The sequence below is a fragment of the Pavona decussata genome, unplaced genomic scaffold (assembly GCF_977016875.1).
Source record: "Pavona decussata unplaced genomic scaffold, jaPavDecu1.1 SCAFFOLD_156, whole genome shotgun sequence".
In the NCBI taxonomy this organism is placed as follows: domain Eukaryota; kingdom Metazoa; phylum Cnidaria; class Anthozoa; order Scleractinia; family Agariciidae; genus Pavona; species Pavona decussata.
In genome coordinates, this window is record NW_028145568.1 from 3,243,528 (window position 1) to 3,267,960 (window position 24,433).

The 24,433-nt window shown below is 38.9% G+C and overlaps 2 protein-coding genes across 8 annotated transcripts in view; both read left to right on the top strand.

The window, feature by feature from the left end:
* Positions 1 to 8,092, top strand: part of LOC146465308 (macrophage mannose receptor 1-like) — a 110,425-nt gene extending 102,333 nt beyond the window's left edge. For 4 of the 5 annotated variants that reach the window (XM_085128498.1, XM_085128499.1, XM_085128505.1 and 1 more), the window contains 6 exons: positions 208 to 600; positions 3,291 to 3,422; positions 4,499 to 4,663; positions 5,368 to 5,395; positions 6,647 to 6,788; positions 7,047 to 8,092. In XM_085128498.1, the coding sequence (XP_084984624.1) occupies positions 208 to 600; positions 3,291 to 3,422; positions 4,499 to 4,663; positions 5,368 to 5,395; positions 6,647 to 6,788; positions 7,047 to 7,241 (1,055 nt within the window). In that variant the 3' untranslated portion in view covers positions 7,242 to 8,092. The remainder of the gene's footprint in view (positions 1 to 207; positions 601 to 3,290; positions 3,423 to 4,498; positions 4,664 to 5,367; positions 5,396 to 6,646; positions 6,789 to 7,046) is intronic. The other variant, XM_085128506.1, reaches the window with a different exon arrangement.
* A 2,606-nt stretch (positions 8,093 to 10,698) lies between these two features.
* The window catches only part of LOC146465318 (receptor-type tyrosine-protein phosphatase delta-like), a 36,066-nt gene continuing 22,331 nt past the window's right edge, over positions 10,699 to 24,433 (top strand). Inside the window, exons 1-8 of one of the 3 annotated variants that reach the window (XM_085128488.1) lie at positions 10,699 to 10,844; positions 12,829 to 13,212; positions 17,540 to 17,842; positions 19,400 to 19,537; positions 20,818 to 21,105; positions 21,875 to 22,168; positions 22,482 to 22,760; positions 23,808 to 24,119. In XM_085128488.1, the coding sequence (XP_084984614.1) occupies positions 10,769 to 10,844; positions 12,829 to 13,212; positions 17,540 to 17,842; positions 19,400 to 19,537; positions 20,818 to 21,105; positions 21,875 to 22,168; positions 22,482 to 22,760; positions 23,808 to 24,119 (2,074 nt within the window). In that variant the 5' untranslated portion in view covers positions 10,699 to 10,768. Of the gene's footprint in view, positions 10,845 to 12,828; positions 13,213 to 14,158; positions 14,296 to 17,539; positions 17,843 to 19,389; positions 19,538 to 20,817; positions 21,106 to 21,874; positions 22,169 to 22,481; positions 22,761 to 23,807; positions 24,120 to 24,433 lie in introns of those variants that run through there. The other 2 variants (XM_085128487.1, XM_085128489.1) reach the window with 2 other exon arrangements.

A 24,433-nucleotide genomic window follows, 5' to 3' on the forward strand; every position in this document is an offset into this window, starting at 1 on the left:
AACTAATTTTGTTTCTCAAAAAAGAAAAAAAAAAAAAAAAAAACCTTAATGATAAACTTTCATGTCTTGTTTGAAAGTCCGTGATCAAAATATCAACAAGATACAGCTCGTAAACAAAAAAAAAATTGTCAAAAATTACAAGCATCTTGGCTCTCTATGAATATATATTTTCTATCTTGCATTTTCCCTTTTCCGTTTCTATTTCAGGTAGACAAAGGGCTTGTTCATGCTATACTTTTGAAGATGGCAGTGCAGGTCCAATGACCTGGCAGCAAGCAAGTGCCTCCTGTAAATCTAATAATAAATATCTTGTTGCCATGGAGACATTGCAGGAGTGGGAATTTATTAACAAAACCATTAAAGATCTAACATCTGGTCAACGCGATGAGTGGCACATAGGATTACTCAAAAACTTAACAACTGGAAACTGGACTTGGATCAATGACAAACGTCTGACCATAGATAAATGGATTAAAGATAACCCTGAAAAAGATGACTTTTATGCTCTTATTGCGAGAGAATTTCCTCCTGGTTCATATGGATTATTTAGCAGCATAAAGGGAAACGTTCAGAGGAGATGGATTTGCGAGGAAGAAACAGGTACGAATAATTTGCTAGGTTATGAGTATGCCACTATTTGTCTACCCACTTACTAAAGCAGCGTTCTGTACTAATATCGAAGCTCTCCTTGCGACCACTGTCGTAAGCGACTAGCTCTAGTTACGACCACCATCGAAACCCCGTTTGAATTGTCACTTTTAAAAACTCTGTAATCAAAGCTCTCGTAAGCGACCGCTTTCATAAACGACCGCGACCATTTTTGGGAATTACAAACTGGTCTTTTCCTTTGTTTTTAAGCTCTCGTAAGCGACCATTCAAAGATTCTGATACCTATTACGGGAACTCTTTCATAAAAGTATACACTTCGTGATCACATTTCAGTACAGTAATATTGCACTGCCTAATAATGTTCGTAGATTAAGATCTCGAATCTAAAATTCAAGAAGATTTGCGACTGGATCAAGAGTGTTACCCTGAGACCGAGGTAGAAAGCTTTATACTAATATAAAAGCTCTGGTAACTGAAGTGACCGGCTTCTATTGTGTCCGCTTATGAGAATGCAACCTCGTAAGCGACCAACTCTAGTTACGACCACTTTTTCCAATTCTTGAGGTGGTTGCTTACAAGAGGAAAAGTTGGTATTAACTTAAAATAATTGCCTGAAATGTGGACGCACATGCTGACTTAGCCAATGACACACGGAGAGCAGGGCGGCCGCTGTCAGTTGACATGTGTGCCCAAGACTGAAAACTTGCAGACTTGAGGTAATCCGTTATTTTCGCACTCTGTCCTTATATGTTCCGCGCCTAAATCCCGAAGTGTAAGACGGGATAGCGGTGCTGTCTAAATTATGTACTCTTTGGTCATAATAATATCACGCTGAAGTCAAAAAGCGTTCCCGTTTTCTTCAAAGTTGACTCAAACGGCAATTGGAATTCGAAGTTAGCGAACAGTAACGATACACTTCCAGGGCTATTTGAAGCTTTTATGAACGTCGCAGGTAGAAAGTGAAGCTACAACTCGGGTGCAGTTTTTACCATGTTACTTAATGCTCAGGGAAGTACGGCAGTCAAACAGTAAGAGAACATGATTGTCTAAGTTTGTTTTCAAGTAAAAACCTCCTGCTTAAGAAGTAAACAGAGCAAATTTGCTTTATTTAAGGGGAGCAGGGATGGCGTAGTGGTGAGAGCACTCGCCTCCCACCAATGTGACGCGGGTTCGATTCCCTGACTCGGCTTCATATATTGGTTGAGTTTGTTGTTGGTTCTCGTCTTTGCTCTGAGAGGTTTTTTTCCGGGTACTCCGGTTTTCCCCTCTCCTCAAAAAACCAACACTTCTAAATTCCAATTCGATCTGGAAAGTGTCCCCAATTAGTGCTGTGCGCTAAATACATTGACACTAAGTAAAGTGGTTTGTTTATTTAGTTATTTATTTATTTATTTGTTTGTTTGTTTGTTTGTTTATTTATTTATTTTATTTAAGCTAATTGGGCAACGAAACACCCTTGCTTGTATTTCTTGCTTCCAAAAAAATCTCTTTTTGTTTTCATCCAAGACTGACTTCTTAACTACTGACCTGAATACTCCACGTCTCTTTTTTCTACGAAAGAATTTTCTTTTTAATAGGAAAGCTGAGCCTAAGAAAAAAAGAGAACTGAATTTTAACAATATGTACTCAAGTCTGAATTAAAATCAGTTTATTTAAGAACTTTATTTCTTCCATTTGTTTTAGAAAATCAATGATTTATCTGCTAAAAACACCACCCGGCACAATTTAATGGTCTCTATGGTATAATGGCTGATATACTTGGGCCGCTAAGCAGAAATGCATTATCCAATGATGAGGTTTTTAACAATCCACGTTGGTCACAACAAATGTCTTGAAAAAGATCCTGGGAATGATATACGCCTTGCTTCCAAAGGTTTTTCTCCGGGTTGTCAGGTTTTCCTGGCACTCCTCAAAAACCAACATGTCCACATTCCAATTCGATCTGAACACACGGACGGTTGAAAAAGCGATTTATTTATTTCTTTGTTTTTAGGAACATTCCAGCCTCAGATCATTAAAAGAATTAAGAGCGTTCAGCCTCAGCTAAAAAGCGACTTCCTTAAAAACAACAAAAGAAAAGAAAAAAAAGGTTTTAAGCGACCGAAACCTACAACGGCTGTCGTTAATTTACGGGTATACTGAAATCACCTCTCACTGAAAGGGAACAACAATGTTCCGTTCGTAGCATGTTTTCTGACCAGAACTGTAGACATTACCATTTACTTCATTACCATTCATTTAGGTACGATGTGCATTGAATCCTAATATTTGAGGTAGTGATTTTGAATATTTTATATACAGCTATCTCAGTTAACGTTGTCGCATCAAAATATAAAGCTATAAAGCAAGAGCTCAAGAGTCTGTAGATTTTTTTATGAATAAAATCATCAAAATCAGCTATGCCTCGTCCTTCCAGTGAAGATATACGATGGCGAGCCATTTGGATGAAAGAAATGTTAGGATATCAAATGGGTGAGGTGGCAGCCTCTTTGAAGATGCCTTTAAGCTTTAAGCTTTGACCCGACAACGTTAATTGAAACAGCTGTATACATGTAATTATTATGCTATGGTTTGTATGATTAATTTGTAGTTTTTTAGCTATTTTCATTTCACTAGGTGTAATGCGCATTTGATCATATTTGCGTAGGAGAAATATATTAAAAGTATTATTCACCCCACAGATAATTGTGATGGATCCTGTATGTTTCAATATCCACCACCAACAACTATAGCACCAACAAGAGGTACTATTACCGAACTAAAAGAAAGTACCAGGCCACCTTCAACTGCAGACGATCGCACGCACTTGTCAGGTTAGTTATGGTCCAAACCGATCGGTTCGTGTTTCAGATAACGTTAATTTTGAGAGTTTTGTTGTGGCAGAAGCGACATTCGTCTGTTTCCGATCGCGTAAAAGAGCGCTTTAGCCCAGTTTGCGCTAATTTTTATATTAATGTCATGTATATTGTTCCATGTGCTTTTTCCCACACTCCACAGAAGGTTATTTAGTTGTCGGGGTTGTCTAAACAGTACTTGATTGAATCGGATTTTCAAAATCCTTTACGATTTCTGTCCTGCGAGTAATCAATCAGTTCAAAGTAGTCTGATGCGCAGAGTTGAGTTTGTTTGGTGCGTAGCTCTTGTCAACAGTTCCGATATGAACTAAACTGCAGTTCACTGTGTGGTGGTAGTTGGTGAATTTTAGTCCTTGGTAAAGTATTGAACAAAAGTACACGCTAATGAAAACGAGCTTCTGCACAGGGTATTGAGAATTTCAAACTACGCCACATTTGTTTGCAAGAGTAGCTAACAGTCAGATATATCAATTGAAATTATTACATTCAGGTGTGTTTTAATACTCACTGATTACTTTCGCCAAGATTGCAAAACAGTGCGAGCTGATAATGCAGGAAGCATCGAAAGAGTGAGATTTTTATGTAGTCTCAGGAGAAGACCGGTTTCGTACACGCTGCGACCAGCGGGCCCAATTTGTCGGCCCGATGGTAATGGAACGCTCATCGTACACGTAATTTGGCGCCGTGATTTGGCATTCGTGAAATGAAAATAGACCGATTCAGAAAATCTTTTGCATATTTCAGTAATCGGCCCATTTTCATTTCACGAATCGGTTGTAAATCGATAGTCAATTTACCCGTACGATTCGTGGCCCAATACTGTGGGGCTAACAAATTTAATCGTAAGGTGTAAACCGGCCTTCACTCTCCATTGCCATCTTTTCTACATGTCATTCGTTAGAAGACCACGCCCGTACACGCGACGGACCATGTCCAAAACATTCATCAGACTTGAGAGTTCAAATTTCAGACTTAGAAATTTTCAAGTCAGTATTTTATTTATTATTATTATTATTTTTTTTTTTTTTCTACAGAGTCCACCACCCTTCCTACTGTTCCAAGCAAAAATGCAGTACAGGGAGACAAAAATGGTTCTACAACAGTTATAGTTGCGGCATCGCTAGGAGCATTGTTATTTGTTGCATTAGTCGTTCTTGCTGTAATTCTCCTGCTAAGGCGCAAGAAACGACGCGGAAAAGGTGATCGTCTTACGTTTGATAAATAATTATGTGACTATCGTGACCAACGGATCGTTGTGGTGGAATATTGAATAAAGGTTCTTAATCTCCTCATGAAGAACTGGAGATTTCTTTGGTGAAATCCCTGCATCTTGAAGTAACAATGTTTTGGAACGAGGATGATTTCATGTCATACTTATATGCAATGCTGTGTTCATACAACAATCTTCTAAATAAATGTCCTGTCATATCTGCCATTTTAATTCGGAGCGTTTTCGAATGAAGATGTGTCAGTTGCATACAACAGATTTGTTTTACAAATTAAAAATGACCGAGGGTGGATGTGTGTTCTGGGCTCAAAAAACAGTGCGCTCTTAAAACAGTGGACCTACACCCTTCAAAAGCTCTATTTTTACTGGACCCTGATAACCTGCAACTGCAATGTTTTTTAGGGCTGGGAGCATTGTTTTGTTGTTCGTTCTTTTGTTCTGTTGGCCAACCATGTAAGACGTTGCAAATTGTGTAGGTCGCCCCCCTTAAACTGACGCGCGCGATATTGCCGTCAGCAGTGAATGGAGCGCCAAATTGTTTCAAGGCTGGACATACAGGGAGCCTCCATGATTTTATTCAATCTTGCGTCAGATTTAACCACCGTACGCGTGTATCGCTGGAGCCTTATTTTTGTTTAAAAAATCTATTACTAAAAGATTTTATCGTAATTTCAGATGCTGAAAGGCCTCATACAGCGGCGTCGTAAGTATTATTGTGTTGTTGTTACTCACGGGCTGAGGGACATAAGCCCCCAACATGTATGTTTTTTGAGTCGTAAAAAGTGCAGATCAGTTTACAGAAATGGGTATAGACTTATCCAGAAACGGGTATAGACTTTTGGAGAAATGGGTATAGACTTTTTGAGAAACGGGTATAGACTTTTGAAGAAACGGGTATAGACGTCTTTTAGAGAAACGGGTATAGGTTTTACAGAAACGCCGGTGCAGATTTTACATAAACGGGCATGGACGTTTGGACAAACAGGTACTGGCAGATTTTACAGAAACTGGTGCGGAAATTTTAGAAACGCGTATAGATCTTACAGAAACGGGTACAGATTTTACAGCCCAAGTCTGAAGAAAAGTTTCAATTTTAGAGGCGACGGGGCTAGATTTAAGTCCTCCCAAGTTACCATGAAATATAGTCGGGGTCTGGAAAACCGGACGCCACACCCCCACCCAAAAGGTCCGAGGAGAAATGTCCATTCCGGTTTGTTCCTGCTGGTTTTGTTGTTGCTGATGATATTATGACGATGCTAACTAAACAAGTTTGTTATAAGCGGTGAGTGTAGTCCTGAGAAGGACTGTTCGAGGTGACTTTGACTAACGTTTCGACAACCTGAGCGACAGTCATCTTCAGACTGTCAGGTTGTCGAAACGTCAGTCAAAGTCACCTCAAACAGTCCTTGTCAGGACTACACTCACCCGGATGATCATAATTTACTTACTTGTGACATGACTCCTGGGTTCAAACTATTTACAGTTAAACAAGTTTGGTCGTGTATACAGATAGCTTTCAAAGTAACGTGTTTTCAGATAACTCAGGGAACTCAGTCAACAGAAATTTTGAGACCCTGACGGCAATGGAACTCCTGACTTTTCACAGACGCGTCAGCTCCAACAGCTGCTCTAAAAAATCCATGCTGAACTACAGTGTATAAGACTTATCAATCTTACTGGAGAAATATTTACATTTTTCAGCATTTCGCAAAGTTTTCTTTTTCTATTCGCGCGCAAACGAAGCAAAATGTTCCTCTGAGAAGCTATTCCGAGAAGGCATGATATTTTCTGCACTCATTTAACAGAACACGCGCAAACAACTTGGAAAACTTTGTTTCCTCTTTCCTGGATGCCTTAATGATCGTTGATAGTTGAAATTTCAACGAGCCGTGACATTTTAGCCCCTCATCCCTTCTCACTAAATTTATGGCAGTATTTGATTTCTTCTTTAAAGAAAACAAGCAGAAAGCCAGTATGAATCCGTCAATCCTGTTGAGGCCGCAAAGCTGCTTGGGACACCCGATCTCAGCACCGCAAAAGGAGAATCTCCCAAAGTGGAGTGTGAGTACGCTGTAGTGAACAAGGCCAACAGAAAGGTGCGTGAATGGTACTTTGTTAGCTAGCTTAACACTGCAAAATTTTTCACGTACCAATGCTTGCATGGGGGACTGGCCAACACAGAGCCAACAAAATCTGGTCTTTTTCCACCTACTCGTACGGCTGTGAAAAATGTTGGGCGCATCATACTGGAATGCTTGAAGAACATGAAGAAAATGTCCTCGAAGTGTATTTTTAATCACCTTGTTCCTATTTTATATTATTTCTTATTTCTTATATTTTCATAACTTATACAGCCAAAGAAAGGAGATCTTGTCTATGCTGAACTTGCTGATTTTGACGACAGCACCAATGATGAGAAAGCGGCCCAGAAACCTGCCCCATATGAGACCACGGTGTATGCTGATGTGGTGCCAACAGACGTGTACCATAAAGCTAGCACAGACCCCTCGCATCCAACCTACGCGAACGTACAATCTACCGGAGTGTAGATAAGGAAAAGGTCCTTTCATATAAAAAGCAAAAATGGCTTATGTTTGCGTGCTGAATCACAAAAGACACATACCACGCGATGAACCTATCAAAACACATCACATAAATAAACATAAACTCCGTGAAACGCTGGGAAACTATTACAATACACATAGAATTGGTTTGGTTTGGTTTAGCCCCCGAGCCGAAGTGGCGAGATTTTTTTTTTTTAACTAGAAAACTTGCCTTCCCGAGCAGAACCCGGCATATTTTTTTAACGGTTGAATTCCCAGGATGCAATATGGCGTGTGAGATGACTCAGCGCGCAAAAAAGGCTTCCAAGTCTGGGTACGAAAAGATGTGTCGAGAGTTGGGGGAAAATGTTCGATCGGATAAAGGAAACAGCGGTATTTAGCGACTTAACGGTTTATGGACAATATATGTATAAAGAAAATGTCATCTGAACAAAAGCAAAGTCAGTCCAGTACTACAGATAGATTTGATAGTGTGAATTCGTGAGGAGATAAACTTTTAGTTACATTGGTTTTATTTTCTGATTTAATATTTTTTTTTACGTTAAAATAAACTCAAGGTGTTTGTGCCTTCATAACTTATTGGAGATTATTTTTGTCTTAAACAGAAATATAAATAAAAGATTCCTGTTTGTTCCTAGAGTAGCTTTGTCTCGTTTAAGCTACATTGATGGTGTATAGTTCTGTTTTTAGTTACTTTACGGAAGCCCTTATAGATAAGGAGAAATACAGAAACAGTTAAAAATATAGGAATAATCAAAAATAGACTGCTGTAAAAGTTTTAAATGGAAACATGAAAATGTAAATGTTGGAGAAATATACTGGTTATTTCATTGTTACCTCTCGTATAAATTAGTGATTCTCTGACACCGCGCAGTAGACCTGCAACTTTCAAAAGCTCTACAACCTCGCAGCCAGAGTCTTCGCTCCCCATAGCTTAACCAGCATCGCTCATTCTCGTTCCCTGAGCCCCGCGGTTTTCTTTAAGTTTTTGAACGATCCAACCGCTAACCAAAAGATCGAAGGTTCAGGGAACGAGGACGAGAATCGCTCGTTTCGTCAAGCATGCGCAGTAAGGAACGAAGACTCGAGGGACGAGATAGAAAGCTCTATTTTTACTAGACCTTTTAACCTGCAGCTGCATTTTTTCTTAGGGCTAGGAACATTGTGCTATTTTTCGTTCTTTTGTCCTCTTGACCAGCCATGTAAGACGTTGCAAACGGTACAGGTCCGGGCCCATCCCGCGATGTTGGCGGCTTTTATGTAATGATGATGGAGAGGAGTTTGGGAATTATAGAAGTTCGGAGGTACATCAGTACCGTGAGCGTTCCATTACTTGCGGCGTTGATGTTACTAGATCCAGTTGTTTGTTTCGCGGCCTACCAATTCAGTAGATATATAAAGAAACGTAGCCTGCGAGAGCAGTCGCTTTTCCGGCTTCTTTTCGCCCGTCGAGAACAAGAGCAGGAAACGGCGTCTTCTCTCGAAGGCTCAGTTTAGAAGAGACGAGGTTGTATAGAGGATTTAACATTTTATCTTCATTACGAGAGCAGATAATATAGGTCGGAATGTATTGGGAGGAAGCGAACTCTCGTGTTAGTGATTCCGCGCTGTTAATCTACCAGTTGTAAGTACTGTTTGCAGGCATAGGCTTTTCTTGTATATAAAAAAATGCAAACTAACGGTAACAAGAGCTATCCCAGGTCTTAACCCTTTCCTGCCCAAGGGAAATGGCGAATTTTTCTAAATCACTAACTATGAACTGACAGACCACATGTGATATACCATATAAAAGGTATTTTCTGGAGTATGCTATAAATCACACCAACAGAGATGGAGGGGGTCACATATAAGAGTGAGAAAAGCCCAAAACGAAAGAAGAAAAACATTGAAAAAATTCCTATTCGTTGTACATACTGGGTATCCCCCTAAACTATAGCTTAATGTACAGCTCTCAGTGCATTGCTTGTTGTAAGATATCAACTGGACCCTTAACGTAGAAAGGAAAAAAAATCCAAAAGTTTGAGGGGTGGTAAATCAAGTCTCATATAGGAGGGGGGCATGATTTTATGCCTTCAATTTATAGATCTTTCAAAGATCTTTTGGTTGTGCAAATTTCACACAAATTGACCAAATACTGAGCCCATAATTGTGTCTTGTGCCATATGGCTCTCTTGGGCAGGAAAGGGTTAATTTACCGGTATTCTAACGAATTTGGGTTGATTTTCGGTAATACGTACACATGAACCTGTAAACGGATTGCCTACTCTATTCCACATTTTGCAAGCATGACCAGTATATATACTGGAGCCCTTAGGCTTTCGCCAGTTGTCAAAGTGAGAAAATGCCTACATTACAAACGGTGGATGCCAACGTTTATGTACTAATCGATCCATGCATACTCAATTCTTCTATAATCGTGAAATAATGACATCGCAGTTATGTAGGCAAAACGAACGCTTGACTGAAAAATCAGGCTGAACCTCTGTTCTCTGTCATACCAGTGCTGTAGAGTGAGCCGTGAGCTTTCGACTCAAGCCAAGTTTGAGCTGCTATTTTGTGAGCTTAGCATGTAAACGTAAAGGAAGAATAGATGAAAGTGAAATGGCTAAAAATATGACATTGCCAATAAATGAACAAATCTCACACTGTGTAACATGTTGCACAGTACGGTTAGAATGTGAAATGTTCATTTATTCACTTACTTATGCTAAAGCTTTCCTGGCTTCGAAATACTTCTGTTACTCAATGTTATCACATTCCCGTTGAGCCGGAATGGACGATCGTAGCCATCGCACGCAAGTTAAGATTTGGGAGTGAAGAGAAAGGTGACTGAGAAAATTAATTCTAAATGTGATTCGAACCCCTGCATAACCTCTGCGATATCGGTGTAGTTTTCTACTGGCTGAGCCATTAAGCCGATAACCGGCAACTGCCGTTTTGCCTGAGGAATGGATATGCCACGGATCCATAATAAATAGATGGGAAGTGAAAATTTGTGTTAAATATCACACACTTGAACTGCGGATGAAAGCAGATAGCAAGTAGCTCTACCCTCCCCAATAAAATGATTATCTCCCCTTGGGTCCCCGTGGGATTTAGTAGAGATCCCCCCCTAAAACAAAACCACACACACACACGTACCACATCCAATAACAGGATTATTCAGTAAAAACAAATATTTGTATTTGTTTGTAAGGAACACCTCGACTAAATAAAAGCAACGGATCTTGAAGTAAAAGATCTAATCAGCAATGAATTGCGGAACAAATAATACAATAAAGATCAACGCTGATCATGATTTCACGGTTAGGGAAATTTATTTTCACTAAACAGGATGTTCCGAGTGTGACCACTCTTTCCGTGTATGATGCCACGCCTTTTCAGCGCAGAGATGACGTAGCCGCGGCTAAAAGCCAGGAATTGACTGTACGTGTCATCTTATTATTTATAAGCGGCGCTGGGAAGAACGATCGATCGATCGCTCGCTCGAATTCGTCCTCCCCTGCTTAAGTATGGACATTTTAAACTCAAACACCATAATTCTTGTCGTGATTTTTTGCTGTCTTTCGCAAGGAAACCAAGGAACAGGTAAGAGGACGTCAGGGATATTAAGCTAGTTTAGTATAATAGACAGAGGGGGATTGCTTTAAGAATGATTTATAGTCCGCTAGAAGCAATAGCATATACAGCTAACAAATGGTTAGCATAAGCCTAGGAAAGTTAATTATTTTGTAAGCTAAGCTCTACGTTTTAATGTAACGACGCCTCATACTTCTCAAAATACGCTTTATTTTCACGTCCGGTCTCCGCTCCTTTCCCTCGATAAATAACCACATTTTCCTAAAGTTTCATTTTATTGGAAGCACTTGATTCATAATTACTCAGTCATGATCATAAGTTCTTTTTTTTCATTTTCAGTTTGCTTCTCAGTATTCGTTTTTAATCCATCCCGTCATCCCGCGTCGGTGACAATAACCTAAAAACTTTTTGAGTCAAGGCTAAAATTCTGTAATCCAATTAAATGTTAAATCAATGTTCTAGTACTGAGTAAGGTAGCCGTCTATGAGCTAATTAGCTGACAGGCATAACGATTCAACACTGACCTACTGTGACCTTGTTTCTGTTATATGGACAAAATTTAAATTGAAAGTAAAATATAATATTCACAAAATGTTCTAGGAATCAGTGTCAAACAACGCTCTTGTTGACAAAGCCGCGTGATTTCGGAGAATAACAAAGCCTGATAATCTGAAGGGAAAAACAAAGAAACATGGGAGTCAGGACTCGGGAAATTAAAATACGCAAGCGGACTTCTTCGGTAATAATTACTGTTAGATCGTCAGAAAAGATTGTTACATAAGCTGATCGAAACCAAAAAATCTAAAGGAAACCGATACCTTTTAGCGAAACAGGAAGAGGGGAAATTAAAAATAGCATATGAAAAAGTAGAGGCGGCGGTTACGGTGGAGGCGGGGGACTAAGGAGGAGTGAGTTTTTACGATAAACATTATACAATTGAAGAGTAGAGATGACTGATGGGGTCCTGTGTACAGTGTACTTGGACAATTTTCGTATTGTCGGTGCCGAACTGGATCTAGCTTGCAATGAAGGCTCTTGTAGGAAAGTTATCTAAAAAACTGCGCGTAAAAGGACTATTTTAAATTATAGCTCTCGGCTATAAAGACTATTTCTTTTCTTTTCCTCTCGCGGTAAAAGCTGTCACCAGTTAGAAAGAACTGTTAGAAAATTCTGTTGCCTTGTATGACTACTTCCTCCGGAGGCTGGTTTTATGAACGCAATCATTCTAAGCGTGTGTTGTCTAACACATCTTCATCATGCACCGCTCCTTCCCCCTGCCTTCCCCTCCTCTCTTCTCATCTACGATTTATCATTTTCTTTCGATTCCAATTAAAAGCCAACTGGGGAATATTCGAGGAGCCCTTGACCAGAAAAAGAAAAACTGAAATACAGTGAGGCCTGTAAGTAATTAATTGGTATAACGCCAAATCAAGCCGATTCTTAGACCAGTGCCCCTAAGTCGCATTTTTTCAGTGCTAAAATAAGACGAATTCCTTCAAGAACCTTCTTTTAAGGAGTAAGTAAATATGGTTAGAGTAGACTGCGAGCAGTCCTACTTTTTTTCCTCAGATCACGCGCGGAAAGTGACGGAAAAATTATGAAAACTAGGAGGGATGCCAAGAAAGAGATTGCTCGCAGTCTATGGTCAGAGTGATCTTTATTTATCCGGGGTAAAAACTCAAATAGGGGTCAATTTGATAAAACTTTAATTTTTTACGCTTGTAGAAAACAAGCTGGTTAGTCTACTGATCCTAGACGCGCACACGAAAAGAAACTCAATGAAAAAACAGATACTGTTTATTCGGAATTTGTTTTCTACATGAGCGTATAACAACAAGGGCCAAGACTGTTATTTACAAGTGGAAGCGTTTTATTAAACTGGACCCAGGTTTACAAAATCAATCAATCAATCAATCAATCAATCAATCAATCAATCAATCAATCAATCAATCAATCAATCAATCAAAAATGATCAAGTTGCTTTGTCACGCAGTGCATGGTAACAGCTTGGTCGTCACCCAGGAAGCACTCACAATCACGCCACAGACGTTCGAACGATCGACGATCAAACAACAAAGATCAAATGTAACACGAACGGCAGTTACCTTGACAACGTCACAGATAGCAAACTCCACCAAGATAAATGTCGTAAAGACCAGCACGTTGGTTACACAGAAAGCGCCAATCACGACAGAGACATCATGGCCATCACCAACTAAACAACAACAACCAACTGCAACACAAAGGACAGTTACCATGACAACAACACAGTTGGCAGACACTTCCAAGCTAACTGGCTTGACAACCGATGCCATACTTGCACAATTTGCAACAGTGTCGACCATCATGCCAAGCTCTACTCAAATCATACCTACAGGTAAGTCATGTTCGTTGAGTATCCTTCAATTGTTTTAAACTGTGGTCTTTGAGAATTTGGCCTGCGTGACAGGGGACGGCGATGGAAAACCGAGTCAGAGGGCGCGCGAGACGCGCGAGAGGAGCGAGGGAGAAGAGAAAGGAAGCTCCCCTCGCGCCTCGTGATTCCCTTCTGGTTACCGAAAAAGGGTAATAAAATTAAGAAAATCTGTATTTCAAAGATGGCAACTGATACTGAGTGTGAACCAAAAGGGGAGCAGTTAATTAGTCCATATCATGAATTCGAAAGGGTGGGAAAGTGAGCGGCCATTCCTGGCAGAAAATACCTGTAAATCTGTAAAATGAAAACCGGATTGCGCTCAGCTGCCACCTCCCCCCCCCCCCCCCCCAAACAAACAAACATACTGATCTAGGCTGCAGCTTGTCTTGAAGAAAGGGGTACGGTTTTTGATTAATAATAATAATAATAATAATAATAATAATAATAATAATAATAATAATAATAATAATTTTAAGACTTTTTTTAAATGTTATTTTTAATTGATTTTCATTTTTTGTTACATTATTTTATTGTAAATTTAGACGTGTTTTTATTTGATATCTGGTATTCAGGTGTTAACATACTGCCATAATAATAATAATAATAATAATAATAATAATAATAATAATAATAATAATAATAATAATAATAATAATAATAATAATAACCTTTAGGGTTATTTTCAGTTGTGAAAAAAAAATGAGTGAATTATTGAGGAAAGCCTTATATCGCGATTATTTGGGTCTATTAAAAATATATACCTGTCTGTATAACATTTTTGCAACGTTGAAAATCCGCGAATCTCACGACAGGAAATGAATGTTGACTTCCGGTGAGCCACACCCGTCTGCTGGGCACCTGATTGGTCAGCGTAAGAATGTAGTCGAGTCACGTGTCCAGATAGTCACTTCCCGTTTTTCGAGGAAGCTGCAGGTATGAGTTTCTTTACATAAAATCGTAAAAAAATGGCCTTTTTAACCTGCCGATTAACCTATTTACGGACTTTATTGCTTTTGGTCGGCTACGTTCTACTTCAAGAAACAGGTAAAATTGTTGCTTCTGTATTAATTGTTGTATGAATCGGCTATACTTGAATGTCAATGAAGTGCTCTGTTCTTGTGGCTGCAATGTTCGTTTCATTTGCCCGCTTTGTTTGTTGATTTCTTGCAAAGTGCTGATGCAAAGCATGATTACTCCCCAGCTTGTTCTCATATAATGATTATGATCCTACTTTTTTCTCGAATTTAGTGATATGCCCAAATTTGTTCTTGAAATATTTTTGCTTCGTAATGACGTTCAAACATCAGGGAAAAAAATAACCTTCTGGGCTTATCGATCGTGTAAGCTTACTTTCGGATGACTCTTTTGGGTTTTGGTTAACAAGCGGCAAACAAATAATGATTTGTATTTTCTGATCTTTGATCAGGGCACGAATCATGAAAGTTCTATATGGTCTGATTTTTGACCAAAAATGTCGATGAGTCAAGCTGCTCTTCCGACGCGGGCGCGTATGCCGTGACAAAAATATTTTGGTTTTCCAATGTTCGTTCCATACGAGCAAACACACCTATGGGCATGCCTCAGTGAGAGTCTTCGTTAAGTTTGGCTTCTGGCGTATTTTATACTTCGTAAAACGAAATTTGATGAAGCTTCTTTATTCAGAAAGTAAATTGCGTGTCGGGCAAAGTGCCAAGCTGCCAAAATGCAAAGCCGATTATTTACCGCTAAGGCCATATGGAACAGACGTAAACTCCTTTTGTGTTAAATTAACTTTGTATTATCGATTAAGTCTTTTTAACCGCGGGCATTTCTCCCAATAATTAATAAAGATAGTGCGCGATACAGAAATGATGTTTTCGTCAATAGCTGTCTGCGCGTTGAGAAATTGTTTCAAAACATTTTTATCTTGGGTGTGCTTTTCACGATCAGGAAGTAAAGAGGTTGATCACTCGAATTTGTGTTTTGTTCTGCGATTGGTAGATACATGTATTTTGAGCAAATGGCTGGCATACATGTATTCTAGCACGGGATCAGTACCACTATGTGTGATAATAATTTTATGATCCCTTTTCTGTTCCTAATTTAAAATGCAGAGGAGTGCCTTAAAATAAAACAATAAATTGAAAATACATTTACAGTATTGATCGCTGATAAAACACCCTAGTTGTTTATCAAGAGGCCTCTCAAGCAGTACTTGAATCAATAATTTATGTGTACTGTCTATAATGTATACAGTGGAACCCCGTTGATGCAACCACCTTCGGGCTGTGAAAATGTGGTTCCAATAACGGGGTGGTCGGATAAATGAGGTTTTAAAACTAAGGTAATGACTGGACTTTCAATTCATTTTGGGGCAATAAAAAGGTAGTCGTAATAACGGGGTGGTCATATTAACGAAGTGGTAATAAGGCAGGGTTCCAATGTATCAGACTTTGCAAACTATGGGGCGAATGGACAGATAGGCCCAGTCCAAATGCCGTGTTTTGTCATAAATGCATGTACAGCTGTACAGCTGTAGCTCATATACTTGGGGAGCAGGTACTAGAAGTCTGGATATCCCTTTCATGTGCACTGCATTGGGAGATATGTTATAGGGACAGAGACTTACACTTTTTTATTGCAGGGTCATTTGTACACTGTATGCCGATTATAACAAGGACAGTTTGCAAGAGCAGTATAAACAATGTGACATAAATCTGGGTTACTTTGTCCCTGCTTCATGATGCAAATAATATTGACCTGAGCTGAATTTAATGCAACATGTAGTTGGGGGGAAAACTTTTGACCTGGTGACAATACTTTTCCATAAAAACAGGGGAGGCATATTATGAGAGAAACTGTTCCTGCAATGAGTCCCCCTCCCCCACCCCCTCTAGTGTGACCTAGCCTTACATGTAAGTTGTGATTTGGAGAATTTCCCTACTACCTACATGTAAGGAGACCCTCCCCACCTCCCCCCCCCCCCCCCAAGTCCCACCTAATCATTCTGTACATTGTACATGTCGTTTAATACATGTATGTTGTAGATGTATATCATGCCCCCTTTTTTAATGCTTAAAATTTTACATGTACATGTACAACATGTAGCATGGTGGCTAAAGGAGTTTAAGGATTCTAGGCTTTAATAACTGCTGTTTTTGTAAAAGGGCCTTTATTACACATGGGGCTCCAGGAATATTAATATGTACACCCAGCTTCAATGGAAACCTTCCCTTTCAAAGCAAAGCATGCATGGCTAGGCATTATCTGTTAGTAATTTTTGCAATCTACATGTACATGTTTACTGGGTGAAGTTCATTATTTGTTTTGTTTTTGTTTCCTGTAGGCACTCAAGCTGCTAATGGAGGTACAGTACACGTAATTGATTTAATTATGTTTTCAACAAATTTGACAATCTTTTTTGTCAACAGAGGACTTGTGTACACAATAAATAACTTTTCTTGCTAAGTACCAGTGTCTCCAGGCCTTTACCTTGAACCTAAATACTTGAAAACCAGTTTGACCCCACAGACCCAATAATGCCAGTCCTAAAATAAATCGAGTGTAAAGCAGTTAGCATGAGTGGTCTGGAATACAAGCCTGAAGGCTTTTCAGTGTGTACATATACATGTTCAAAGTCATATAGATTACAAACTTTAAGATACTGGAAATTTGAAATCCAAGGACATCGATCACTGATTATCAAGAGTAAGTACTGCAGTAATAATATTATTTTGTTTTCTTCACTACAATTATAGTACAAACGTAACTGCACATTACTTGATTATAACTGGCTAATTTGTCAAAATAATGTTTATCACTGTATCACATTTTTCCTGGTGACATTCTGACATCTCTTTCAACGCTGAACCGGCTACATTGTGCGTGTAACTACTTACAGTGTACCATCTTTTACATGTATTCATTTAATTGTCATACTGTATATATAGATCTACATGTATGTACATGTAAAATGAGGACTACCATTTTTAAAAATAAATACAAGTTACATGCATTTAGAGATGCACTCTTTAAAAGCACATCCACCATCCTTCTTGGTGTAGCGTTCATCAAAACAGCAAATGCCTAGGTACAGTATGTACATGTTCATGTATGTACACTGTATACTTAGGTGAAATGAATATTCATGACTATGTAAAACAAATGATTGAAAAACCCAGGCAACATACATGTATGAATTATAAAATTAATGAATCTAACAACAAGTGCCCAGCTGCCAGAGAGAGAATTACAGTACATTATTTAATTTAAATTAGGTTATTAATATTAGCCCACAACTTTGTTTCAGGCTGCTCCGATCTTGGAATGGCAACAGGCACAATTCCTGACAATGACATCACTTCATCCACTGTGAGGAATTCTGATTCGTATGCTCGATATGCAAGGTTAGGAAACAAAAGAGCATGGACTCCTGATACATTTGATAGAGACATGTATCCTTGGATACAAGTGAATCTTCAGAAAGGGATGAACATCACAGCCATTGCAGTGCAAGGGTTAAAGGGCTCCTATATTACGAGGTTTTACTTGAGTTATGGCGATGATGGAAATACATGGCTGAATTATACTGTTCAAGGAAAAACTAAAGTAAGTTTCTTTTTAGGGATCCATGGATGTTCTTTATTTTGCATAATTACGTGCCAAATTAACTCTCCTGATTTATGCACTTGTATTATATTTATTATTATATGAATAGAAAATGCGGTATATAAATGCATTACCATTATTAGTGTTCTGTGTAGAGAGCAAATCTTTTCCAGGTCTCCCATACCATTACTGACATCAAATCTCCTAATTACACACTGTAAGAACAAGGCAGTAGGCTTGTTGCTAAGAATTAGATTTATTGAGGTTTTACATGTAAGTCAATAAAGAATTACAGGGGACTGAACTTGAGATACAGTAGCATGGATCATGCTAAGAAACCAAAAACCTATTTCTGGTATGAAACGCTCACTGGTTGATTATCTACATGTATCTATAGCAAACACGCGGTTGCGGTTTGGAGATAAGCGGTTTCGTCACACACACTAATTAGACGTGTAAACCTGACTTTTGATCTTTTGCTTCCCACGAGCTACAGTTGTAAGATTTTACATGTACATTGTAAATTAACCCCAACTTTTTTCCAAACTCCTAAAACTCCTTTTGTTTTTATGCTACTAGCTAACACTGTTCCTGGGACTGAATTTTTGTGCATCTCTTACCCAATCTGTAAAGCATGTTACAGAAAACTAAAGGAAATCAGCCTACACCTGTACACTATGCTGTTGGACTGTGGTGTTGGTGGGGGACTGGGGTGGGTGGGGGTTATAGGTGGGTTGAGTTTGTTGTTGGTTCTCGCCCTTCCTCTGAGAGGGTATTCTCCGGGTACTCCAGTTTTCCCCTCTCCCCAAAAACCAACACTTCCAAATTCCAATTCAATCCAGAATCTGAGGGCCACAGGTTTGTCAGTCATAACTGGCTGTTAAGTGTCACCCTCATTACATAAAGTTGATAAAATTTATTTTATTACTAGTTTTTATTTTTACTTATTTTATGAAGACAGAGAATTCTTAGACATAATTGCACCAACTCCTCCCTCCACCACCTCTTATCATAAACTCGCAACCCCCTACATAATTAATATACAGTCAAGTATTAAATGGTCCAGATCAAGCCAAGCAAGTATGTACAGTGTACATTGTATAAATTTAGAGTCCTGGCAACTGAACCTGGGCCACATTGGTGGAAGGAGAGTGCTCTCACCACTGCACCATCCCTGTTCCCCCACATAACAACAATAACAACAACAACAACAAATTCTGTCTGTACAGTACATTCATGTGATACACCCTGTACATGCAGTAATTAATACAGTATTACATGGCCTTTGGTCATTTACATGTAGCATCAAGATACATGCAGTGTTTCAAAACAGTGAGTACACTGTACTTGTAATTTTTGAAGAAACCCCTTACCCCAACCCTTAATTTGTGTTCATGAACAAACATAGTTATTCATTATCACAGGTTTCTCTTTTGCTTTTTACACATAGTTGTTTCTTTGAAGATAATTTCTTATTATATACTAACATTGTTAAGAGATTATTTTTTGTCTTTACGTTTTGTATTTTTATTTTCTATTCTTTTTCTGAAGGTGTTTCAAGCCAATGTCAATGATACCAACATTGTTAGAGTTGATTTAAGTCCTTCAGTCATAGCACAGTACATAAGACTACATCCAACAAACTGCTCCAACAAATGCACCCTAAGAATGGAGCTTTATGGCTGTAATTCAACAGCAGGTATTGACAATTATAATTATTGTTACCAACTAGTAATAATGAAAGATTAGGGAGTGCATTCGATGTGACCAGGCTCTCTCTCCTTTGCCAAGTTGGTGATGATGTCATCCACCCCTGCAAAATCTGCGGGGGATGCCGCATTCATGGAAACGTCCCAAGATTCATTCATTCAATGAACATTGTCCCATGCAATCTCGACTCCAATCTGTATTAGGAGTGTGTTCTTTCTACACTGTACATGTACCTTGAATGCCCTAATTAAAAATACACATGTACCTGTAAATTTTAACTTTATGTTAAGGTTAATTTGTTCATGTTTGGCATACAGTGTACCAATATCACTCGAACAGCAAGTAATCAAGAAGACTTCAATGTACTTTTAAAGTGTCTGTAAACTGTACATGTATGTAATGCTGGCATTTACATGTAAGTGAAGTAAGATGTAAATCACTTAACTTATGGGGCATATTGATTCTTGTACAACCTAGAGTAAAATGTTTTCACTACCAGTATGGACTAAACACTTTTAAGTACTACGGACCAAAAATCTGGAACTCTCTAAATGATGAACTACATGTAAGAACTTCTCCGACCCTTAAAAAGTTTGTATTCACCCATCAGAAATATGACCTTTGATGTATTGTACAAAACTGCTCTCTATATCTCTCTCTACTGTTAGACTGTTGTGTACATGTACAATGTACAGTATATGTGTATGTAATCAGTTAAAATAATTTCTTTGATAATCAGTTACTGAAACTCATTGCATTAGTCCCAAGTGATAAATCATCAAATGTTAATTTTATAAATTATTGTAATCTGATATTAACATAGTTTCTAATAACATACTGTACCAATATAATTACATTGTAATAAATAATCCTGGAGCATGCATTTCTCACATGTACATGTCAAAGTGGCTTGGTAAATTCTAGTCACTCACTATGTACAGGTTGGCATAAGGGCACTGACAAAAGTCCAAATGCCCTAAGTCTCTGACCCTTCTGATGTCAGGAATGCGAGAACTGTTGACTCTTTCTAAAGACTTATCATGATTTGCATTTTTAAATTAGCTTTTTTATGATTGACACTGACATTTCTAATTATTATTAAATGTGTTAAATAAAGGGATCGGCAGGCCCCTTGCATGAGATCTACATCTAAAGCTTGTCAGAATCTTCTTTAATACACACATGTAGCTTATTAAATGACCTCAGTGAAATGTAGATGCAATTGGCTGTGAACTCAAATTGGTTTCTTTAATTTTTGCATACACATAGGTTTACCAGGTAGACCATCTTCACTTGCTGCAACCTCTATCTCAACCAATTCTATCAGCATCGCATGGAATGCACCAGCTGTGGTCGGTGATGGCATCACAGGGTACAATGTGCGGTGGCTGGAGGATGGGGCATCTAATCCAACACAGAAAGTAATAACAGGCAACAGAGTGGCAACACTTGATAACTTGACACCATACACTTGGTACATTATCCAAGTGCAAGCATATACTAACGAAGGAGAAGGTCCTTGGTCGGTGCCATTTCGAGTGAGATCTGGTGAATCTGGTAAGGGAATATTACACTGTAAGTTACACAAGACAAGGCACAATAAGTTTATACTGTAAGTTACACAAGACAAGGTGTCATGTACAAATTATTGTTAAACTTAGTGGCAAGGGAGGGGGGGGGGCTCGTCATGTATCTCAGCAGCTCTTGCCCAAGAATAAGGAGGGAGGGTGGGAGGTTCCCTTCATGTTCATGTACACTGTTAAGATCCACTACTGAAATGTGTGTTTGTAGAAATCTACACGTAACATTCACAGTATCAAACCATTAGGAATTTAGCTCACTGTCTGTTATTCTTTGTAGAATAGTAATGTATTAAAATTATAATTGTACTACAGTTGTCAGACCTCTTTATTACGGACACCAAGGGGACAGAAATAAGTGTCCGTATTATAGAGGTGTCCGTTTTAGAGAGGTAGGCTTTAAATAGATTTCGGTCTCTTAGGGACCAAGTGAACTGTCGGTTATAGCTAGAGGTGTCCGTATTAAAGAGGTGTCTGTAAGGAGAGGTTCTACTGTAATTTGTACAGACATGTTATAAATTGTACAGTAGGAGTCTGAATTGGGGACTTATCAAAGATGCTACCCAGACCTGGGAAGTGTTTTATTTTGGTTGACATGAAATACATGTCCAGTAACTAATACGAATCAATTTATGACGAATAACCATAGTATTATGATAACATAAATCAGGTGAAAACTAGTCAGCATGCAACCTGCTACATGCTGTATGCTGATGTTTGTTTTTTTAATTTCATTTGTAATACAGTACCATCTGCTGCACCCGGCAACCTCAAACTAGGCTCCAGTTCATCCCTTTCACTCGATGTGTCATGGGATGCGATACCAGTAAAGCAACAGCAAGGAAACCTCCTTGGTTACCGAATAAACTACACCAAAGAGGGATCTGGGAATGAGCAGAGTGTGACCGTTGGGCCAGATCAGTTGTCGTACACAATAAAAGGACTTGAATTTGCAAGTTACTCTGTAAAAGTAGCAGGTTACACTGTAGTTGGTGTTGGCATATTCACTTCTTCTTTGAAACAAACACCAAATGAAGGAGGTAAGTCCTGAAAAAGAAAATATAACTTAAAACAATTGAAAGGCTTGGTGCATAATCAACTAACATGTATAGTGTATCCCCAACCCTTTCTGTTTGATGTCAGAAGTCAACAATCAATTTTACAGCTTTCTTGTAGTCTGTGTAAATCATAGGATGCTTATACAGTGTACTGCTAACAGTGAACACTAATGAGCCAGTTTAGGTCAGTTCTGAAAATTATACATATGTGTACATGTAGTATGGACGAGTATGCAGTCAAATGTACAATTTACAGTAATTTTCGTTTCATATTAATCCACTACTCTATTTTCAGCCCCATCACCCCCCAGGAACGTGGAGCTTTCTGTACTTTCAGCCACAGAAATCAAAGTGACTTGGCTTGAACCACTTACAAAAAATGGAAATATTCGGAGATATGTAGTGGCATATGGTAGAGAACGTGACAACCTGGACACATCGCAGTATACAAGTGACACAGAGTACTCGCTGTCACCTCTGGAGGAATATACAGACTACTTTGTCCAAGTGAGTGCTGAAACAAGTGTTTCAGGGATTCCTTCTGACATCAAGCAAGCCACAACACTTGAAGCCGGTGAGTTATATTTGCTGAACAGGAGCATGAAGCTGACGTTGTAGCACTTCTTGACTGTTCTTTGAAAATGACGTTGGCCAGTGGCACATGTATTTAAACAACACAGCAATGTACAACGAGTATGTTAGCTGCATTCCTCACAGTTTTGAGTACAATGGATATTGCTAGATTTACAGAGGAGAAAGAAATACATTTGTTGTACACATGCACTATAACTTGACAGAGATGATGATGATGATGATGATGATGATGTACTTAACTAAAATGCCACAGAGATGCCAGCCTCTAGCTGTGAAAATGTGAAATGTTAGACTTGCTTACAAGTCGAGCTTAGAGAGCGCGAAGCGCGATCGTCAGAGCTCAAGCGAGCGAGCGCGGAGCGTGAGGGAGCGAGAGCTCATCGCTCGCGCCAGGTCCATTCAAAGAGAAGCAAGCGCGCGACTTTGAGAAAGTCTAGTGAAATTTGTACAGTGTAGTTCCAGAAAATATCCACACTCCCCTACAGAAGGGATTGGGAATTCCTGTAGGGTGGGGCGGGGAGGGAAATTAATAATTAGTTTTCTTTTACTCGACCAACCCCCACCAAACACCAAACACCCTCCCCCCCCCCACCTACCCTGCAGTTGCTGGTGTAAGTACTGTAGGTACATGCACCATTGTACTACGTGTACATTATATACTGTAGCAAAAAGTGACACTTCAAAGTTGGCCATTCTTTCAGAGGTTTTCATGTACAGCTGTTTTAACCCTATTCAAACTGGGCTTTTTTTTTTTTCTTTCTTTCTTTCTTTTCTTCTTTTTCTTTTTTTTTTTTTTCGCATTTATTCAAAAAAATTTAAATTTCGCATAAAAGGATAAAAGTATCCCAATTTGGGAAAACAGGCTGTCAAAATCTTGTTGTTATGGAAACATTAAGTTATTGTTGGGAAGAGGCACTTTGTGCCCCCAGGCTCAATAGGTTCAGTCACTCGCACAGATGACACAGTTTATAGTATCTGTTTGTGATGGGTCGTTTATTAATTCGGACCGTTTGGTTTGTCAAAACAGCTCCCAGTTCTGATCCAGTCATCAGGAAAGGCCAAGACGAAACTAAGGCAGAGGATGCTCACACTATACGAGTCATATGGCATGAGATCATTCTAAAGGACCAAAATGGCGTCATTACTGGTTACACTGTGTTTTACAACGTGAAGAATCAATCCGCTCAGTTCAGCCAGAATACAACTGGAAGTGAAACAAGTACCATGATCACGGGATTGAAACCTTACACCGACTACTGCATCAAAGTAGCAGGCTATACCAAGGCTGGAAGGTCACCATTGAAGGAACCTTGTTACTACGTGGAAACGCTACAAAAAGGTACATTGCATGCATGGCATTTTCGTATACATGTAAGTCTGACGGTGAACATTAGAGCAATACTTTGGCAAGTGTTGCTGTGAACTAACGTGGGATTGTGTTCACGTCTGTTGTAGGTTAAAATGAATCCCAGGTTAAAATGATTTCAGCCTAGGTTGATTTGTATTTTCCTTTGTTTAAGATGTAAATTACCCAACCTTAACAAAGGAAAATACAAATCAACCTAGGTTGAAATGATTTTAACCTGGATTCATTTTAACCTACAACACATCAACTAATTAACCCAACTGCTCGATTATGTTTAGTGTATAAAC